This window comes from Trichogramma pretiosum, unplaced genomic scaffold, assembly GCF_000599845.2.
Source record: "Trichogramma pretiosum strain Unisexual culture from Peru unplaced genomic scaffold, Tpre_2.0 scaffold16, whole genome shotgun sequence".
NCBI lineage: Eukaryota > Metazoa > Arthropoda > Insecta > Hymenoptera > Trichogrammatidae > Trichogramma > Trichogramma pretiosum.
The window spans coordinates 798,404-817,219 of NW_019641647.1; the positions used below are offsets into that span (position 1 = coordinate 798,404).

At 34.2% G+C, this 18,816-nt stretch overlaps 1 protein-coding gene across 9 annotated transcripts in view; it reads right to left on the reverse strand.

Annotated features, from left to right (window-relative positions):
• The window catches only part of LOC106659193 (kalirin), a 74,496-nt gene that overhangs the window by 2,584 nt on the left and 53,096 nt on the right, over positions 1–18,816 (reverse strand). For 5 of the 9 annotated variants that reach the window (XM_014381613.2, XM_023459869.1, XM_023459866.1 and 2 more), the window contains 9 exons: positions 11,799–11,865; positions 7,343–7,823; positions 7,186–7,260; positions 6,683–7,062; positions 6,245–6,404; positions 5,939–6,166; positions 5,606–5,794; positions 5,274–5,527; positions 1,702–1,999 (listed from right to left, as the gene is read on the reverse strand). In XM_014381613.2, coding sequence (XP_014237099.1) covers positions 1,702–1,999; positions 5,274–5,527; positions 5,606–5,794; positions 5,939–6,166; positions 6,245–6,404; positions 6,683–7,062; positions 7,186–7,260; positions 7,343–7,823; positions 11,799–11,865 — 2,132 coding nt within the window. Of the gene's footprint in view, positions 1–7; positions 1,152–1,701; positions 2,000–5,273; positions 5,528–5,605; positions 5,795–5,938; positions 6,167–6,244; positions 6,405–6,682; positions 7,063–7,185; positions 7,261–7,342; positions 7,824–11,798; positions 11,866–18,816 lie in introns of all 9 variants that reach the window. The other 4 variants (XR_002763503.1, XM_014381609.2, XM_014381607.2 and 1 more) reach the window with 4 other exon arrangements.

Sequence of the window (18,816 nt, forward strand, 5' to 3'; positions counted from 1 at the left end):
CCCTCACCAGTCAAATGTTACTTGAGATTCTTCCAGCTGACCAACGTAGCAGAGGAAGTAGAATTAGTTAATAACATGCTCTTGACCATGCTGATAAGTTAACATGCTCGTCCAACTTCAGCTTTTTATTGGTTTTTGAGATCAGTACTTAATACACCTATTCATTTCGCGAACCATGCTTATGTTTCAAATAAATTACAAACTAATAATACTATATATCCAGCCAAATTATTACAATATTGTAGTGTGCTATATTGCAGTTAAGATATTTTACAAGTCAGCTCGATAAGATAGTGCATGGATCGATCTAGTTTAATACTAAATCATAAAGATTATTATTTCACAGAAATGTTCGTAGATAATTACTCTGGAGGTATCACATGCTTTATAATTAAAGATTGTCGAATAATTGCTGTATCATTTTGTCGAAAATGTTCATGATTTCAAGATCAAAAAGAAAACGGACTCCTGTTTTTCTTAAGTAAATTATTCTGTTACTTTTTAGAGAAAACAACTAAATTGTTACATAAGTAATTTTTATTTACTATTAAAACTATCGAGTACTTCTTCTGAAAATCTTTTAAAAAAATTTTATTACGTATTTATCAAGATGTAATGCCTTGAAAAAATTATTTGAAACGTAACTAAAATTAAAAAAGTTGCATCAAAATGGTATGATAAAAAAAGAATGAAGTAATTGAATCAAAACTGTATCAAAAAACCTTTCCGATGAAACTTTAATCACAGTCAAGTTTTACGTTTAAGCCAAAGATAATATCAAATCACCGTGAAAAATTATTTACGACACATATTTGTTTGTCAGTAGTTACGATGGACATGTTTTAAAAAAATTTTGGCTGTTTAATAAACGCGATAACACCTCTTTATATAAAGTCATACTGATATTCTCAGTATAAAAGTGTATATGAGCGACAAGCGGCGACTTTTATCAACTAAAACAAATCAGAACCATACTGATTTTTCAATTAAGCTCTAACGGTCTTGATTTTATTTCATTATTTTGTATTTTTTTAAACTTAGTAGTAAAAATACGCTGTCTTATCACTACCACGACAGAAGGCAAGACAATAATAAGTTGTCATCGACAGACATCAAGAAAAAAACGATGAAGTAGACGTTGTATCCCTTGGCTGTAATAAAGAATTATTTACTGTCAAAGATGATCACAGATGTTGTATCATTGCATCAAATTAAAATGAATTGTGTAATTCAATCGTGTTAAACAGCAAAATTTTTTAATTACAAAATGATATAACGTTTGCTACAAAAGCAGTTTATAGGGAAGAAAATTTGGATGTTATTTCTGTGCATTGAAATTTTTTAATAATGTTATCATCATTTCAAATTGTAATTTTTAGTTAAAGTATAATTTAATTGTTCAAAAAGTTAATGTTTTAATGCTACTGCATTAGAAAATATGAAAATAAAATGAGAACATACACGTAAAAAGCATTTAACGAAAAATTAGTAGACTAATAGAAAATAATTTCAAATTTAAGAAATCTTGGATAAAAATTAACATATTAGAAATAGGAGTAAAATAAAGGATTAACACTTGGAGCTAATACATTATAATGATCGTACTAGCATATTATAATGATAATAAATAATACTACTATTAGGAATCAATGCAATAATTTCTTTTAGAATGTTATCAATATCTTATCGCTCTATTCTCACCGGCACGGTTCCAATGCGCACAGGTGAACGAGCCCTCAGCGTGTTCCTGAAACCCTCGAGAAAGTTAAGTTTGCTCTTGGACGGACTCGGGGTGCGCGGTGGCTCAGCTGGATCCAGAGGTCCACCAGTGCGCGAGCGCTGCACCTGATGTTGCTGTTTTCTAGATGAATTACTGACACTGCTCGATGAAACCGACGCCGTTGATTCTCGTCTTGCTGACTGACCGCTTGTTTGGTTGATAGCTGATAGACGACTCGATGGCAGCAGAGAATCGGTCGCTGTGAAGCTGCCACGACTGCTGCATTGCGGTAACATATAGGCCAGCAAATCATAAATTAACAAGGGATGCATAATAAAAATGCAGTACCTTAATTTTTTAAACTCATTGTTTTCAATGATGACGATGATTCACGTCGTTCATTGCGATCGTGTCAGGTGATTCTGTCTTTTATCGAAACTCTTACATTACTTTTCCAAATTCAATACGAACTAATGCAACTTCAGATGTTGTTCAGCAGACTACGCGTAAAAATAAGATATTCAAAACGAACAGGTGCAAAGAAACACAAACTGATAATGTAGTGAAACTTTGAAATTTAATCATGTGATATTATTCGACACGATAAAAAAAAAACACAATTCTTGGGCGTTAAGACAGAATTACGTGACAAAAACGTTATTTATCATTTTCCCATAACCAAGTTAGTAAATACTATTAAAACAGTTATAGTTTTGCATTAAACGTGAAAAAAGCGATGTGGTACTGCTTTTTTGGTTGTAAATAAAAATAAGAAGCATTATAAGCTCTTCTGTGAATCCTGTACTACCGCATTTTAAATTATAATCCTAATGAAAAATTGTCATTCAATCTTAGTTATAAATACCTACTGCTTACAAAATACTTGAAAATTTTGAAAAATTTAAGAATTAAAATTTATAACATTAACTTGAAGATTGTGAGTGAAAACATAAATGGCTACTCAGGTGCAATTAAACTATTGTGCGAAAATATTTAGTACAGAAAGTACACAAATACAGCTCTAGGGTCGAAACATTTAACACAGGGATTTCAACAACGGGATTTTTGGGAAAGCAGAGATGTGATAAATTCAGAGACTACGCGATAAGTTATCTTGGTCAATAGAAGATTTTATTCTACACAAAGTGTGTTACGCTTACGAGTCCATATAATAATTATCATAAGATATCGTAATTTTTTTGTTACTTCTGGTTTTTCTGTACCTTATACCTACTGTAGCAATACCTTTGTAATACGTAAAATTCCTCCAACACCTAAAAATCTCAGTTGCATTATAATATATGTATATTATTATTTACAATGGGATGAACACCATATTTTTTGTTCGCCGAGCGCAGCGATTACGCCAGTGTGTGTAAATGAGTTCAACATTACGTTCGATATTTAATTTTGCATTTTATCTTCCTGCTAGCATTTTATAAATTTTATTAAAATTATTATAAATATATCCTTCATCTTTTTTCTCCATAATTTTTGTCACATCGTCATACTCTGCTTCGATCGGTTCGCAAAAGCGTTTTGGTATTCTCACGTAATATTTATTATACATTCATGAGATGTTCACTTTTGATATCATTTTTAAGTTTTGCCTTCACTATTATTTAGATGTGAAATACACCTCATGCATTTAGTTGCATATTATATTTTGCGTTATTTCTGAATTATTAATATGTCTTTACTTTTATTATTGTTATTAATTATTCATTTATATGTAATTCGAGTTTTATTAATTTTTTCTCACTTTTATGTCACTCGAAAAATGCAAGTAAATAGCATTCATATTATGTAATATTTTGTTTTTGTATATGATCATATTACCAATACGTATCTTAAATATGTATAATTTCATACACATAATTATGCACATTGGAACGGATTATTACGCGTTCAGAGGCTCCATTGAATAAAAAGACAAGACATTTAGAGATTGCGATTGATAGTATATTACTGCCCTAGTCCGGGAAAAATAGAAAAGTCCCAGGGCACGTGAAATAAGCGTCCGAGGCGAAGCCGAGGTCGATTAGCACGTGCACTGGGGCTTTATTTTTTCCCGGTATAGGTCAGTATGCTATTTTACATACCCCGTGGCCCGAAAATAGCAATATTCCGTTTAGCGCAGCGGCAGAAAAATGTTACTTTCGGGCCACTGATATGTAAATGATATTTTTGTAAACTAGCTTTTCAACTTTTTTTATATCATGATTGCTGTAACTATTTATTGTGATAATGCAGGGAACAGTACGATCTATTTTTTCTGGAACGACCCGCTTTTTTATTATTTTGCGTTCGAATTTCATGATATTTAAACGAGTGCAGGCATTTACTTTTTTTTTCTTAAGAAGGCAAAGATAACGCGTAAGGGCAACCTCCTGGCATGAAGATGTACCTGAAAATCTTTGAATTTTTATATTTCTGTAGACGACAAAAATAATTTGACTTTTTCTTTATATTTTCCAGCTTGAAAATGAATATCAAAATTTAATTTCGCTACGACTTTTTTCGTAACGACTTAATATTATTTAGAATAAATATTTTTTTTCTTAAGGTTTTCAGGATGAAACTTCAGCCAGTGGATCAAAGTGAATACTTGAAGAAGGTATTTTATCTATACTTTTCATTTGAATATAAAGTTAATACACATTTATATAGGTGATTCTGTAAAAATTGAGAGATCAAAAGAGAAAAATAAAAAGGGTTCCACTTTTCAAAAAAGGAACGATCAATCTATTCATGAATATCGCCAAATTATTTTGTGAAGAATTTCGTCAATACTTTTTTGTAAATATATATATGAATATATACTTGCACATATGCAAATGAAAATCGGGGAATACAGGGAACACAAGGTGACTACATCTTGTTGTCACTCATAGCGGTATTATTTATACTTGTGTATATATATCGTTATCTTTATATAAAATATACAAAAATATGTCGGAACGACGACTATTCACAGATCGAGCGTCAAAGACTAGAACTTAGTCGAGTTATATTTGAGAACTGTCTTTTTTTTTTGTCCATGATAATTAGCTATGTAAATTATGATTGAAAATTATGATAGTATTCGTATCAAGAGCTATTCACGATTAATTATCTTACTTTATGTAATATCTACGATTAATTCTAAGATTACCAAGTTAAAAACGACGTTTGAAACGATGTATTTATAGCTAGTCACAATTAACGAGTACGAGTTCATGACAGTCTAGTTCAAAATGCATGTAATTAATAATTTGTAAACCTCTGATCAAGGTAACATTCTTAAGCTAAGAGTATAAAAAAACATTTAATTAAAAGTAAAGAATCGATATAACTAGCTCTTGATACATTGGGCTTTACAATATCCTACGCGCGAAAATGCTTGTTTTGTTAGTATCGATATCAGTAGTAATAATCATCGTTATAAGAATGTATGATTGCTCAAATGCGTGCGAGGAAAGGGATGTAGATATGATATTTTAGTTGTTATAGCCATCCCCCATAAAGTTTCGTTTTTTTTGTTTTTTCAAAGCGAGGAGAGATGAGAGCTTACAGTGGATCTTTGGTAAGTTCCTTTTGGTAGGCGATAGGCGATTGTAACGCCTTGAGGAAATCACGTTGCGTTTGAAGAATTGAGGTCATCTGGTCGACCCATTCTTGGCGATTACTACCGATACCTGCTGCACTATCTTCATTTGTTACCGCACCACAATAGCACACAAAAGCAAGAGGTGTTTTAACATCTGTCGAGCGAATGATGAACTTTTCCGGATCTTCAGGGTAATCTTCGAGGATCATTTTATTTACCTGTCATTTGAGCAATCAATTAGAATGTATCAGATTCCTTGGAGCTATTATTAACTTCTTATGAGATTTGTACCCTACCTGGATATGAGCTTTGTAAATGTAGGCTGGATTTGTGAATTGTGTCTTTTTTCCAACTGCTTCGCTAAATATGATATTTTGCTCGAATAGAAAAACTTGCCATTCTCGACCTCGACTTGGCATGGAGGACAGTTCCGCAACCATCAAAGGTCCGTGTAACAAAAGCTTTCCTTGACTTGTGATTTTTCCCTAATTTTAAGAGTTTTATTAATCTCTTTGATTATTTAAATTTAGAGTTAAATTCAATGTAAAACGGATTAAATAATAAAAATTGTGGTGTATTGTTTTTACAAGTATGTTGAGGTTTTAATGTAATAAGTTATTGTAACTTACATCGAAACCTTGCAGTCTGCCAACATCCATCATATCGTTAGCAGCTTTGGGGATAATTCGCATTACTTTTGTAGCTGCTTTCAGTCCTTCAATTTCTGAATGTCTTCGAGTTCGTTCTGTTAGCCTGAGAGCTTCTCTAAGTAACAATTGATATTTTGTGATCCTCTGTACAGGCTTTATTAGAAGATCACACAGTTGCAACCTATGTCCTAGTTTTTGACGTAGATCCTAAACAGAAGATTTATTATGATAAATGTCTCTTTGAAGTAGATTTATTTAGTTTGGAATTGTAATTTCTGTTTTTACCTCAAAGTAAGTGTCGATGTATTCGGATACGATATACTCCGAGACCGGCTTGTTCTGACAGTACACAACGTACATGTGCAATTTTCGTTCGTGACGTTTGAACAAAGGGCCAAGTTCCTCGGGTCGCTGGAGGCAGTGCTCAAGGGATTTTTGGAAAATACTGAAATACAATTTAAATAAACAGGTTGAATGGAAAGAGTCGATTCATGCGAGAATGAAAATAATTTTTAATCTAATCGGGGATTATTTAATGAAAGCAGTCACTATGTATCCAAGACGACTAAATCTCATAACGAATCATTAATAAAGTTCAGATTAGGATGTAATTATTTGATATTAAATTTCAGAATATTATTTTGTCCGATTACGTCATTTACAATTTTTGTTATTTTAATAATTTAACAAAAAAATACAAATAAAGATAATTAAGAAACTCACTCTCTGTGCCACTCGTAGATAGCTTCGAGATTGCCAAACACCATTTTATCCTTGCCACCCTTGAGATCTTCTGGCAAAGGAATCTCATTATCCGGATTACGCATCATGGCCATGTATCCCTCGACAATAAGGCGCAGATCGTTGACGTAATCACGCTCAGTTTCAACTAATTCACGTATGACGAACTGCCGCTTGGTCAGTGCCGTAGTTTCGGGATCATCGCTGCCACTAGACGACGTAGGTTCGTCTGTTTCTGTCGATGCGCCCAAAACTGGCGACTCAGTGCCTTGCACGGACGAAGATGATTTCAATACCTGCGACTGCTGCTGGCTTCCACTGCTCGTGCTGCTGATTCTTTCGCGATTTTCCGTATGTTGCTCCTTAAAAGCGCATAAATCATATTATCATAGATTTTTTGAAAGGCATAAGAAAATATTCGCCTAAAATTTTTTATGAGGCTGTTGTTGAATTTTGAAAAATAATGTATAGTTTAAGATATTTACCATTTTTTCTTTGACTATCTGCTCAATTTCTGCTATGCTAGTGGATCCATCCAATGACTTTATCGTCTCCGTCGTCTACGGAAAAAAAAGAAAAAATGTTGTTTATTTTTTCATTTGAGTTATAAATGAATGAAAAATTGTTATTAAAGAAGCATACCAATGGACCAGGCAGTTCGTCACCAGCTGTGGTGCTAGGTGTACCGGAAACCATCATAGGTTCGGTAATTGGTTTCATGGGCGGTGGCAGTTCGAGCTGTTCGTCCTCGACGTCCTCGGCTCCATTCTGCTCAGGCAATCGACTAATTTCGTCACTACTAATGGTCGTGGTGGCCGTCGGGGTTGGAATAGGAGTGGCTGCAGACGCGGTACCTTCACCGCTGCTCTGCCTCGAGGAAGCACTGCTGGCTAGCACGCTGCCCGGGGAGGACGAGATCGCGGAAATTTGAGCTTGCGACGAGGACGACGATTTGTCACCAGAGCTCGGCAGCTTGAATAGCTTATCGAGGCCACTTTTCTTCGTGACACCAGACGAAGGTGGCGGAGGAGGTGGTGGTGGTGGCGGTCGGTCAGTCGATGTTTTATCCCCTTTACTTTGACTTAATTTGCGTAATGGTGGTGGCAGCCATTTTCGTCTGTAACTTCAAGAGGTTTAGATAGGTTTCGTGATTAATCCGGCCGTTTTCAAAAAACTACCGTATAATATTAATCATCAAATTTTATTGTTATGTACTATATAGCCAAGGTTTTTTTGGTGCTCTTGTTTAAACAAAAAAAAATGCAAAAATTTGTGCTAAAATCGACTTTGAGAATTTTCGTCGAACTGTTGCGGTGAAAAACTCAAGATATAAATAAGATAAGAGGTGATCATGGGTGTAAAAGTACCTTAGTGAATTTTCACAGACTTTTCAACCAATTTTTTTAACAAAATGGTGGCCATAAAGTAAATTGTTCGTGCATATGATCATGCAAGAAAATGCATGTACGGAAGAGAATGTGTAATTTTTTACTCGAAACCCATTGAGTTTAGTGAAAAAGTTTATAGAACAAAAAAGTTTTAGAATTGATCGAAGAACATTCTCAAATTTTTTCAGAACTATTCGAAATTATTTTGGGAAATTAGACTTGGACGATGGATTCAGAGGATGGAAATCAGAAAATAGCGCTCCGAAAATTCTGAAAAATTCGAGAGTATTCCTTAATCAGTTTTAGAACTTTTTTGTTGTATAAACTTTTTCCATAAACCCAATGGTTATCGAGATAAAAATTGAGTTTAATTTTCAGTAAATATTTTACGTCATGACTGCTATTTTATTAGAAAAAATGATTGGAAAAATCTGTAAAAACCCCCCAGGTATTTCTACACCTATGATCACCTATTATTATATTTATATCTTGATTTTTTTACCGCAACAGTTCGAAAAAAATTCTCAAAATTGATTTTTTACACAAATTTTTACGTTTTTTGTTTAAAAAACAACCATAACTGTTAAAGAAGGCATCAAATATTAAATTTGAGCCCAGATTCTGAAAGGGCATTAAATTTTATATAAAATCATGTACATTCAGAGTCTTTTCAAGGTCCAAAACCTGGGAAAAAATCGTAAACGATCGCGAACGAAAAATCTCTTCACTTTAGACATTAATGGGTTAAGTTCGTGATTTATTACTGTCTTTCGTGCAATTAGCTCCATAAGAATTCATGTTTATTTTCTTAACTTCGAGGTCAAGTATCTTAAAATTTTTTACGTGAATCGAAAAATCAAAATGTGACTTTTTGATTCAGCAGGTTCTAATCTATAAAAAAAGATTCATGAAAAATCTAGATTCTGCACCCAACACATTAAAAGCCCCTCAACCATATTATACAATATCTTCTCAACTCCGGAGAAAATCCCACAGTTCAAGTATAGTATTGAAATGTACAAACGTACATATTTTAGGATGAAAAATTTGTTATGCATGAAGAGTGTCAAGATAAATTGCAAAAAAAGGTTTACAATCGTAATTCAATTAGTATTTTTTTCTGAGAAATAAAAAAGAATGACTAAGAAAGTTATAAATTGTATTCGAATAAGCGAACAGGCTGCTGAAATGCCTTTGTATGTAGTACAATTCATGTAGAAAGAGATGAGAAACAGAGTCAGCCGGGAAACTTTTATCTTTATGATTTGAAACTCGAAGGCAAGCATGCCAATACTTTTACGCCTTGGCACAAAATTTGCCAACTCTATTAAAGCTCTTGACGCATCCAAACTTCTAACCCCCTCCCATTCTACGATCCACGCATATCATATAAGTTGGTTTATTCCATTCAAAGCGAGCTTTTGTGTATCGAGTATCAAACGATGTATTTTTTCGTCGATCGATTATCTAATCGAATAACCGACTTTAAGCTCCATTATTTTCTTTTCTCAACAAACTTATAAGATTATTAAGATGCTCAGATTCGCAACGAAAGATGCGCCTAGACAGCGAATTTCAGCTTGTAATCTCATTACTCATATTTTTCTCAGGAGAAGTTCAAATTTAAACTTTGCTACAAAAAAAAAAAAAAGAAAAAAGACCAGAACGAGCCGGCTTGATTTCAAAATGGAGTTGAAATGATAAACGAGCGAGAGTTTGTAATGAAAAACTTCAAGAAGTAACGGTGTATGAAAATTATCACGTCTTATGTATTCTAGTCTAAAGTCAGAAGGATACTGTAACTCCTGCAGGTCACGTATTTCATTGGAACCTCGCTTGCACCTGAAAGCTCTCGTCTTTTCGGTATTCGCGTAAATTTTGTCCCTAATAATCCGTCGCTTTTCCAAATTCGAGAAATTCAATTCGCCTCTCACCTTCAAGATAGAGATCTAGTCGAGTAGTTACCATGCAATCATGAGTTATACACGGGGTCAATTAAGCGTGAAGCTAGGTAAAATCTCGCAAAAAATTTCCAAACTTTTATACCTGTAGCACCAGTATAGACGAGGAAGTCTCAGCTTACATACATATATAAAGTAAGCCACGTTCTATGACGTTCGAGACACTAGCACGTCATTTCGTCGCACAGATCGCGCACATTGCATAGTCCGTTGCTAAAAATGTCAACGACGGCTATCTGCATGTATATTTATCCTAACTATGTGTTTGCTCGTCAGACCTGATACATAGGACTTGAATTGTTGATTAGTAGCGAAACTCGGTGAAGTGATGCGCAGAGCTTCATACGAGTAGGATGGATACGTACGGGTTTCGATAAAAGTACATCGGATTTGGCAAAGCATTCAAAGGACTTGGCTGAAAAATTTTTCGGAAAAGGGTCTCACGCGTATACAAAAACTTTGACACGGCTAATTTTGAAGTGAAAGCTGCCAACGTGAGTTTAGGATCGCGATACAAGTAGAAAAGTAAAACTTGACGAAACTGAAAACTTTGTGTGAGGCGTAAATTTTTCACTCTTTATTGCTGATCTTGGAAAACGGTTGAAAAATTTACTCGAAAAAAAACTGGGCTCGTCGCATTAGTCAACGGTGCAAAAATAAACGGTGCATATTATCGGCTAATAGACTGATTAAGCGTCCCGCTTAAAATGCTCGAAGCGTAAGTGGGCCGAGTGATGTCTTTGACATTTGACCTTTAAAGCTTAGGCGCTACCGCGAGGTGAAAATATCTCATCGGACGCGCATGCACCGAGTGTCGAGGAGTAGTAGATTATAAAGAATGAACAACTTTTGCGTGGTCGCTTATAAAGTAAATCTTTTGTTGGATGTTCCGCGGCTTCATTTAAAGTTTACTTTGATCGCTGTATGCAGCCCGAGAGAGAACAGCGAAACCGCTAGTGCTTTCGTTTATATCGCACAATGTACGGAGCGTCTGCAGAGAGGCGAGCTTTCATTTTATCTTCTTCGCGAGCTATTTCAGCGTATAATTATTAAATTATGTACCAAAAATTGTGTGCGAAATTAAAGCCAAGTGTTTTGTGTTTCATATGAATAAAGCACTGCAACGTATTATAAATACCATTAACACTAATTGACCGTGCCGAGAATTCAACACTGAATATTTAACTTTTATTTGAAACTAAAAGTTTTCCTCCAGCAAAACTCGTAAATAAAACGCGAGGAAATTACGCTTTTTGGTGGAACAGCCTTTCGTCCTCCCTCTCTCTCTCACTTTTTTTATTTTACACAGCGAGTCCTTCGTTGACTCTAGTTCACAATTTCATTTTAAAGTCAAAGTAGAATTTTTCATTCTATCCAGTGCACGTATGCCCGGATTCTATGTATATACAAATGTAATAGCAGATAGCCAAGTTCCTTAAAGCTTTAAACCTTATCACAGATTAAAAGATTTGAATTATAAATAAAAATATTAATTTATTTTGCCACGGTTGAATAATTTCTCTAGAATATATCTCGGAATAACTCGATCGAGATCAAAGTTTTAGGCTTTTTACGAGGTGAAAATATTCCCATGAAAAACGGCCTTACAATTCGATGCATGTTACTACGAGAATGTATAAATACTATTTATAAAAATTTCTGATTCTACCTAGCTTGGCTAGCACTATTGTGTTATAATATTCCATCAATAACTAACTAGACGCAAAGTACCTTATAATATAAACTCACCCACTGAATCCACGTCTCTTGTTGCCAGGTGAACTAGTGTTCGCCGATCCATCGTTACCGATGATTTCTGAAATCCAAAAAGAAAAATAAAATTAGATTACAATAATACGGTAAAAAAATGAATAAAAATTAAACGAAAGATTTTTGCAGAGCTATAAGGAGTGATTGATTGCGATGCATTTTTCAAGTATGATGCTTATAGTAGGCTAAACCGATTAAGTAATTAGAACAATGACAGGGAGAAGAAATCAATTATCGCAGACGTAGAGTGACGAACAAGATATAATTTTGCGTGACTGCTCGCAATGTCAGCAGATGCAGCTGCGAAAGAGTCAAATTATCTACCATTCAGCTTTATCGAATCGAGGATTATTCATCAGAATTTTATTATGTTTCGGTTCGATAAGGTGCGAGAGAATTTCACTACTCTAAATATTGGCGCAAGCTTTTATCATTGTCGTTTCGTCGTTAATGCGTGCTTATAAAAACTCCTAAATTCAAGATGACCCAATTATTCTTTTATAGCATTTACTTATCAATTACACTTGCAAGAGAGCAGTTCTTTTAACAGGGGCACTAATGAAACAGATTTTTTCAGAATATGCTATATGTGTATTTTCAAGAAAATGTACGTAGATGTAATTTTCTTTTTTTTCAATAGTCAACAATTTGTATTATTCACGAAGAGAGAAAGACAAAGAAAGCTTGAATGTGCAGATTGATTGCGATTCCACGTGCAGATTGACTAGGAAAAATTTTAATATAAACTGCTCACATGCGACGGAAATTGGATTATTTACACTTCACAAATGCACTTGGACGCAACGAATGTGTAGGCAGTATATAGGTTGATAATTTATATTTAAATTCGTTAGTTATTCACCAGTATTCAGGGCTCGGAGCATAATTGCATATGTAAACGAATAATTTTGTAACGACCAAGCTACGTGGAAATATTTTCGCGAGAATATAATTTTGCTTAAAAACTTCTGTGCACGATGAAAATTTTTTTTCGACATATGTTTTGGTTTTTATTGACTGCTTATACTATTATGAGTAAAATATACGCCAAAAACTCTTTTAATTTAAAAACAGACGGGTACAAAGAAAAAAAATTTCATCGTCATACCTAGACGTGCATTTATTATTTTCTTTTCTTATTATCTTTATTTTTTTCACTTTTTTACGCTGCTGAAGCTTAGCCATGGTATATATAAGAACTAACTCCATTATTTTCCCGCACTGTATAATACTAGCTGCTACTGAAGAGAGCTCTATCCATTACTTTTCTCTCTTCCACGGATTTCGTTATCTCTTTCTTTAGTTATAACTTTTCTCTCTCTCTCTATTCCTCTCTTTCTCTTTCTGCCTGTCTCTCTCTCTCTTCTTCTTTTTCTCTTTCTCTCTGAAGGTTTTTGATCCTAACAGAAATGGTCGCATGGAATAATTTATTTGCTCAGTCGAACTATAATACTTTCATCGATCCAATCCATGATTTGCCTTGAGAAAATTTGGAAATTCAATATAGCTCTCAAGCAAATTATTTTAATTCATTAGCGAGTTTTTATACATAATTATTCTAAATGCAAATGTTTCAGAATTAATTTTCGAACGTTGTAAAAAAACTCAATACTAACAAGGAGAGCTTTTCAGGTGCGGGTCATGGATTTGCTCCAAAATTTTTTTGCGGTCTCCTGGTACCCAAAACTGAAGCTCTCTGTGCTAGTTTGATCCAATGGGCCTTAAGGCCCATTTTGTAGAGGATTTTCCGGAAGTACTTGAACGAAAAAATGGGACGATCAAAAGTTTTAAAATTTTTCAAAGAATCTGCTTGAATTTTTTCAGAATTTTTGGGACCATCTATCACTTAATTCAAGAGGCCCAAATTTGACGCCTTTTTTAGTAGATTTTAGGATTTCGTAAGTTTCATTTCGGAAATTCAAGTCAGCTCGCTCGTAAAACTAAATATTTTGTTACTTTTTTTTTTTGTTACTTTTTTTTAGAGTTGCATTCTAATAAAAACAATGGAAATGTGAATCTATGAAAAAAAAGAAAACTTTTCCAACTTTTTTTCATCTCAACCTGATTCATAACAGTAATAAAATAATAATTGATATTTTCATGTAGATTATATCGTAAAGAGTCATTCTATTTTTACTCGTTTATTTTACAATTCAAGGCTATAAAAAAATCTAACATACGTGAGAAAAGTAAATGAAAATTCTTCATAACGGGGTATGTTTAAATATTAGTACGAGAATACTTGGTAATCTAATGATCTTATTTCGTTGTATTTTGGTAATAGACTGGCTATAAATAAAAATCGCTCGTATATTGAAAAATATTTTTGCGTAGAAATGTAGAAAGTAAAAAATGTTTGAATGACTAGAGAATTTTTTATTGGTAAAAATAAAAATACGGCGTTCGTGGGATATTTTGCTCGTGGATGCCGCAACTCAACGTCGTACATTTATAAAAAGAGCATATCTGTAGTGGAAAGGTATCACAAATCAAGTTGCTTTTTATCAAAATGAAGTTTATTAAAATCTTTTTTCATATTTAATGTTTACTTTAAAGTAATTATTTTCAAAGTGGTCCCAACCCTTAGCTTAATTTTTAATCTGCAGTTTATCGATAACTTGGTTCGGCTTTTTCTCGAAAATATGAGTTATGGAATTGCGTCGTTATGCTGGTTGAGATAGATTATGAGCAAAAAAAAGAGAAGTAAAGGTGTGAGATACTGAGATAAAGAAAAAGACTCGCTTGCAAAAGTGCTGCTACTAATTTTTCTTTTCACCCTCTTTTCTCTTTCTCCATTTCTTTTCTCCGAGAGTCTGTCGTTGCATAAAGTAATGCTTAGTTCTTCTTTTATTTGCCATCTAATCTGGTTAATCAATAGTTTTTGTAGTGAATAATAGTTTCGTGTCGTCGTTTAAGCGGGACGCTTAATCAGTGTATTAGCCGATAATATGCACCGTTTATTTTTGCACCGTTGACTAATGCGGCGAGCCCAGTTTTTTTTCGAGTAAATTTTTCAACCGTTTTCCAAGATCAGCAATAAAGAGTGAAAAATTTACGCCTCACACAAAGTTTTCAGTTTCGTCAAGTTTTACAATAAGGGGCGAAAGCACCGGGAATGTTCGATACCGGAAATTTTTAGAGAGCTAATTGATATTTACTTATCGAGCATATCAAAAAAGCTCACAGAAAGATGATTATATTTGCACAAATAACGTATATGAAACATTCGAGTGCTCAAAACGCTAACGTGGTATATACGTAGTCAATATTAAAATTTAAAGTGTCATACATTCTGTTCTATTTCCTTATAAGACTGAGGGCGAGGGTGCGAGTGTGCAAGCACGCGAGAGAAAGAGATAGAGAGAGAGAGAGGAAGAGAGAGCGCCGGAGCAAGAGAAATCGCGCGCGCATATAAATGGCAGTCTATTACCGTACTTCATCACGAGTGAGTCTCGTGCATGCGCCTCCTGCTCTTCCACTCTCCTTCTTCTTCAGCTCCTCTCTTTTTTGCACTATCGATTATTATCATCGCTCCCGTGAGCGTTGAGCGATATCAAGTGCATCGTCTATACATCCGTCCGAAAGTATGCACGATATATTTCCAGAACGACAATCTATTAGAAGCGCAGCGATGGAAGCTGGTAGGTAAAGCTCAACCCCAAATGTTTCCGTCGTTAATTGTATACAGGAGATTACTTAATTGCGTCATTTTATAGATCCTCGATGCCGTACGGAAATTTCTGACCGCATCGCGCGTAATGAATTCTCAAACTCGGCGTTACGTACTGCGTAGTCTCAAGAGCATGACTATTTCCAAGTTTAACTTTTCATGACCATAAATTTGCGCAACCATATTTCCTCTGGACAAAAGAAGAAAAAAAAACCCAGCTAATTGTCTTATGCGAGCGAATCGACGACGCTCTCCAGTTATGCGAAATGCTCACTTGAACAATCTCACACCCTATTTCTGGTTACGCTGTATTAGGTCAGAACGCAGTGTATTTCATAGCAGCTACTCGTGAACTACTTATTATTCAGTGAGGAAATAAAAACATCTTCAGGTAGAACGCGCGCTCAGCTCAGTACAATATAGATGTATGCACGACCGTTGGGCCGCGCGCTTAATTGCGTATAATACATATAGCTACCTCCACCTTAAGTATTGCTCGAAACGCCCTTCTTTTTATATTTTTTTCTTGTACTTGAGCAAATATTCGTACATTTTTTGCTCTTTTTTGCCCTATTCTCTCTTCGCAGTCTTTTGTCATAATTGCGCAGGACACTCGGTCGTTTAAACACCCGCCGATGCAGAGTACAAATGTTTGTCGTTGTTTTGAACGTTCGCAGCGGAGACTGCAGCTCGTCCTCAGCATGTTTATTTCGCTTTCTCTGTCTCTCTTGAGTGTATAGAATCATCTACGCGAATATTTGTGTAAGATCCTACACTTTGCGAGTAAGATTAGTATGGTAAAGCGGGTTTTAACCAAAAATTACTCAAGTAACCTGAGTAACTCAATATATTAATCATTTGTTTATAATTTGTGCAATAATGATAAGAAGAAAAAATGGAAAAGTTTAATAATAAATTATAAACATATTACAAAGAAATAATCAATGCTTCACTTGAGTTACTGGGATTATTTTGTGTTACAACCCGTCTTACTATACTACTAGAAAGGGATCATCGTTTCAAAGCAGCGACTGATACGAATGTATGCTAATAGTTTGAGACGACGACGCTCTGCATAGGATGTAAGCTCGCTTAGCTCTAGTCCTGTCAAAGATCTGCTCTAGTTTTGGATACGAAAAGTAGGCTTCAGCCAATAACTTAAATAAATTCATACATCTAGTTGAGCCTTGTATATGTACGTCCAATTGTTAAAGCATGAGGCATATTTCACATCCTGAAAATTGCATTGATGAAGTTATATGCGTAAACATGTGTACACAACCGTCGCACATCACCGCATGTGTAACAATCGATCAATTGGATTATCGTGTGCGGTTTTTACATTTCCAGTGCAATTCTATAAGCTCAAATATACGTGTGCACATTTTAGTTATTCGTGATGATACAGAAATAAGCTTGCGTATATGCTGGGAGGACTAGAATTCCACCAATTAAGCGAGACTCAGATCTGATATTGAGTTTCGCTGTGAGAATAAGTTAAAAGTATTAGGGACGATAGTGCACCAAAGCGAGTGCACTCGAGTCATGGGATCCCGAACGTCAAGTTTACGGAAAGTTTTCTTGGTTTTTTTGAACCTATACATGCATCGCGCTGACAAACTCAAATCTTATGAAACTCACTCAGTAGATTTGCATGTTTTTCATCATTTTATCGTTCGATTTTTCCGTTTAAAATGAAAATTTTAATATGAAAAATTATTACATTTTCTAGTCCATAACAAAATAGTGTTATTTTACACGAGCGCGTAATTATTCCAAGGGATAGTAGGAGAGAAAAAAGAGAGAGAGAAGGGGGAACAGTTCATTTTAAAAGGCAAACTAACAGCGGCCCCGTGGGTCGAATAAATATTATACGGCCAGAGGCTTTTAGACAAGAGAGGAATATATATATATATATATATCNATACTTATAATAAGTTCGCGCGCATGAAGATATTATAATGTAGATTATAATTTCAATTGAATTAAACGATGAATAATACCGAGACAATGCACGCGAGTTTTCAACTGTGCAAAACGTGCGAGCACAGCGTTGTAATGTACGCATATACTCGCGTATTTTTATGTCTATTATATATTGTGTACATTTACCCGAGTATGTGTGTATGCGCTTCATAATTAAGAAAATAAAGCTTGAGCTGCTCAGCAGGTAGCGGAATTGCGAGTGGCTAAGTGTGAAACTAGGGAGCATTTCTTTATACATTTTTTGTAAGCTCGAGATATACTTTTTGAAAGAAGAAAAAAACAATTTCGACGCACGATAAAATCACGTGCAGCTTTTTAATTATATTAAAATTACATTAGACAAATGTTTAATTAGTCGATGTATATTGCGACTTTTTGGGAATGTTTTACAGTTGATTTACAATAACATTAAAACTTATTTACTCATAAAAATGTAAAATTTCGAGCAAACAATACTTCATACGAATATTAATATCAAATAAATTATGCAGTTTTTCAAAACTACAGTATAAAATAAATAACTTTGAAAAATATTTTGTAATCATACGATAATTGATTACAAAAGCAACGGTTGACCATGCATGACTATACTTAACACAAAGTTCATGGATAAAACTAAATGAATAAAACAACATATATTTTTAATGTATTTAACGTTCATTGAAAATCGAAATTTAGCAAATACATGGAAGATTTTTCAAATTTTTTTTATTCAGCGATGAGTTTTAAGCAAGTTGATCTTTTAATGACTCATAAAATCAATTAATATCGAATTAATATTTTCGATTATTCCAGTCAGATTCCATCTTATTGAAAATAAAATTATTGGTTTACATCTACCAGAATATTTATTTATTTATTCAATGAAATGTAATTTCCAAAAATATGATCCAGATTCATATCAATGATATAATTGTCAATGCATTTGTAATTTATTGAAATATATTACTTTCAAGCAGCACCGGGGATACGTGTTTCAATACATAATCCTCTACAAAAGTGTAAAACATAATCAGAAAAGCAGAGTTTTCAAAAAAATTCAATCGGCCTGTAAAAAATGTACGAACGAAAACGAATTTACGATGCCTTCAATGCAACGTGACAACTAAACAGATGATTGAGTTACGTTAACTGAAAAAAAATTAATCTTAAAAAACTACCGGTTTTTATGTTATTATTATAACTCTATTAGAGGATCCAATTGCTGGACTAACTGCAAAAAAGTGTAAGACTGAATATCGTATTCTACATGGTAGTTTGTTAATTAAAAGTAGCTCAATTTGCTTCAAACCTCTCCGTTGCCACCTCCAAAAAGTAATGTTTCTAAGGTAAATTTCGAAA